Source organism: Ananas comosus, linkage group 2 (assembly GCF_001540865.1).
Source record: "Ananas comosus cultivar F153 linkage group 2, ASM154086v1, whole genome shotgun sequence".
In the NCBI taxonomy this organism is placed as follows: Eukaryota; Viridiplantae; Streptophyta; class Magnoliopsida; order Poales; family Bromeliaceae; genus Ananas; species Ananas comosus.
This window is the reverse complement of record NC_033622.1, coordinates 2135303-2138742: the sequence shown is the minus strand read 5'-3', so window position 1 is coordinate 2138742 and position 3440 is coordinate 2135303. Positions and strand designations below refer to the sequence as shown.

At 40.0% G+C, this 3440-nt stretch overlaps 1 protein-coding gene across 1 annotated transcript; it reads right to left on the bottom strand.

Moving 5' to 3' along the window:
- LOC109725322 (WRKY transcription factor WRKY76-like) lies at nt 315-1945 on the bottom strand. Its single transcript, XM_020254474.1, has 5 exons — nt 1792-1945; nt 1639-1695; nt 1196-1528; nt 947-1063; nt 315-854 (listed from the first exon to the last, which is right to left on the bottom strand). Exons 1-5 carry the CDS (start codon nt 1870-1872, stop codon nt 507-509), a joined length of 936 nt encoding a protein of 311 aa, XP_020110063.1. The 5' UTR covers nt 1873-1945; the 3' UTR covers nt 315-506.

Genomic DNA, 3440 nt, shown 5'->3' with positions numbered 1-3440 from the left:
AGTTTGCCGTATTTAAGCGAAAATTTTGTTTTCTTTCTCTTAGTCAGATTCAAAAGACCCATTCCTCTTTCACACCACATAGCTGAAGCTCCTAAAACTACATTAGAGCTTCTAAAACAGTACATATTTGTAACTAAGTTCCTTGTGAAACACAAATATGCATGTGTGTTTCTGATTAAATGTCCAATTTTTGTGAGAAATAATAAAATTTTTTTTATTGTGTTAATGTATATTATTTGTTACTCTTTGACATATTAGATCCAAGATTGGTGAAAAATTCAGCTAAGTTTTTGTTCATCCATAACTCATGCACACAAATGCAACACTGTTTTAAATTAGATGTTACCACCAAATGACATCAATATGTATATATTGCTAAACAAATCTCTTGTTGAGAGATCTTCTTAACATGATGTAAGATGTAAACAGTTCTATTCACATTATACGAACTACTTTCGGTCCGCGACAAGCTGAAAACAAAATATCAAATGCTGAAAACTCTAGTCCTAATCCGTCGTCGAATGCTGAAAGATCCTCCCGGAGATTGCGGTGGCGAGCGCGGCCGTGAAGTTCGCGTCCTTCACCAGCGACGACGCCATCTGGTCGACCAGAGTCCTCCGGAAATCGGGGGACTCCATCTCCCTGCAGGCTCTGGCGACGTCGGGCCACGGCCCCTGCCGAGTCAAATCGAGTGTGATCATCGGGCCCGAGGGGCTGATCGCGACCGAGCACGGGTACGGGGCCCCGTTTTTGCCCGACCCGTTAGCCGCCTCGCCCGGTGAGCGGTGGCCGTGGTTGTGCTCTCCCTCATAGGTTGCTACAAGGATTGATTTGTCCTCTGCACTTCTTTGCACCTATTAATTGGAGCAAACAACATAAAATGAAAGTGCAAAATTAGTATTAGTGCTTTGATTATAAGTAATTAACTCACAATTAATCAAATTACCTTCTTTTTAACAGGGCATGTAGGTGCAAAAGAGCATCTAAAGTAGGCTCTAGGAGAAGGGTTATCTCTAGTCACCTTTTGCCCATATTTTCTCCATTGGTACCCATCTTTAACCATCTAAGAATATACACGTAAAAAAGAAAAAAAGAAAAAAAAAAAATGGTCACTACACAAAATTCACACAATTCTCTTCAATTTGATGCGCAAAAGAGGTGTGCAATTTTTTGCGCAACTAATTATGCCACTCACTAGGCTCGAATCGGCGGGATCGGTCCGCACGTAAACCTTCGTGACTTTGGACTTGGGCTCTTCCCGCCACCGCTTGCACGAATCGTCGCTCGGGGAGCTCTCGATGAGCTCGCTAGCCCTCCCGTTAGGCTTGTCGTCGACGACGATCACGTTGAGGCCGTCGATCTTCCTTTTCCTCCCGGGCGACGCTTCTCTCGGAGAAGGCGACAAGCTCGCGAGACTGAAAAAGCGGCTGTGGAGGTCGGTGTAGCTCGCGTACATCGCGTCGAGCATTTTCGTAAGTCTCTTGTTCTCCTCGTTCATCTTATTAAGCCTATCTTCCAAATTCTCGGCCTATAAGAATACATAAATATGTAAAAATCAGAACATCAGAACTCCGCAGTTAAGCGTGCTTGAGAGAAACAACGATCGATCTTAACAATAATCGAGAACCGACCACCCACCTCTTCTTTCGTCGCTGAATCCCCTCGAACACGCAAGCGATCGCTTTCCATTTCTTTCTGCGTAATCGATTCATCGAACATGATGCTATTAGAATACAAAGCATGAATCCACTAAGTAGTAGCTAAGAATGGAAATTGGGAATCTACACTAACCGTAGCTCGATCGGGCGACGGGAGGGGCCCAACGGTGAGGTCGAGGCTTAGCGAGGGGTCATCGAACCACGCCGACTCCATCGACAATTCGAGAAGGCGATAAATCGATTCTAGGAGATCAATTTTGCTTAGACTTTTGATGAGTAAAGAAGGGGAGGGGGGNGGGGGGAGGGGGATTTGAACTAGAGCACATGGATGAGGCCTGTTATATAGAGATGAAATGAAGTGATTGAGATGATTTTTTAGAGGACTTGAGAGGAAACTAAGGAGAAAGAAAGGAGGAATAATAGATTGATTACTTCATTAATCTTACATCATCCATACTACATCACACACTTGTTGATGGGTTGATGTCATCATGAGGAGCTCATAAGATAAGGAAAAGATGATTCAATTTGAAAGGAGACCTCATGCCAAAAGAGGCAAAGTACAATTTAGAGGGGAGAATAAGTGATCCACACACCATGGTGGCTAAGTCCTTAGTCTTTTGGCAGCGAAAATTATCGCGCGCGCTCAGTGCACGCACCGCCACCTACGTCAGCTGTGCACCGCACTGGTCGGTACTCGGACTCGTGATTCTAATCCTGCTTCCGTAATCGAAAGAGCTTTTCAAACTTTCCGAGCGCTGGAGTTCTAAAATTTAAAATTTGAAAGAAGAAGAGGTGGAGGGAGACGGGGAATGCGGTGCATGACTGGGGTGGCGCACCGGGTGCAGGGAATAGTTTCTTGTTTTGGTGGGGTGTTGATTAGTCAATCTCGTGCTTTTGACTTGGAGAAATTGACTGCTGGTGCCGCGGTATCCTAATTATAAGAGATCTCTACTGAATTGTTGATGCGCTGACACACTGATACACTGATACATTTTATTTAAATTATAGTGAATAGTATATGAAAAATAATATTTTAAAATTTAAAATTGCTTATGATTCAAAATATTATCACAGGTCCCTGGTTTAGTCCCTGATTTAACCATTGGATTGAATGGCGTTAATTAGTATGACGTTGTAAATACTTAATTATTGCTAAATTTTCGGAGTATATATAATAAACATATTTAATAAGTATATAATTTAATATTATTTTGAAATATTATTATATAATATATATAATTAAAAATATACCCAAAGTGTATATTATTAAAAAACTAATGCATATTTTTAATTAATTATTAAAATATAAAATAAAAAAAAATTGGCCATTTCTTGTAAAATCGGAACTAGTCCGCTGATTGAATCATTGGTCTGAAAGGGTTAACTAAAGCTGGTTTTTAGCCGGTTTGATTTTATGGGTTGAACCGACCCAATTTGAGCACTGAGTCACGATCCGACCAGTCGGGCCGGCCATAAGAAGCACCTATGTACAAGAGAGACTTGAGGTAATTTTCTAGAGACTTATTGGAATAGTTTAGATTTAAACTTTTAAACATGACCTAAATTTTTGAATAAATATATAAATTATCATTAACATCACTTAAAAAAAAAAATCAACATCATCATCATCAAAAAAAGGAAAGAATTTTTCTTATTTATCACATGAGAATATGTTTGTGTCGACACTTGAAATTCTTAAACTCTAGATCTTTTAAATATGAAACAATTTATTTGAATATAAAAATTTCTAAATTTAAAATATGGAAATCCCAATGTATA

Excerpts from the sequence above, each read along its gene's own strand:
- LOC109725322 (XM_020254474.1), bottom strand. The coding sequence starts at position 1,872 with ATGGAGTCGGCGTGGTTCGATGACCCCTCGCTAAGCCTCGACCTCACC. Across the intron at positions 1,696-1,791 it reads CGTCGCCCGATCGAGCTACG|AAAGAAATGGAAAGCGATCG; the intron begins GTTAGTGTAGAT and ends TCGATTACGCAG. Across the intron at positions 1,064-1,195 it reads ATCCCGCCGATTCGAGCCTA|ATGGTTAAAGATGGGTACCA; the intron begins GTGAGTGGCATA and ends GTATATTCTTAG.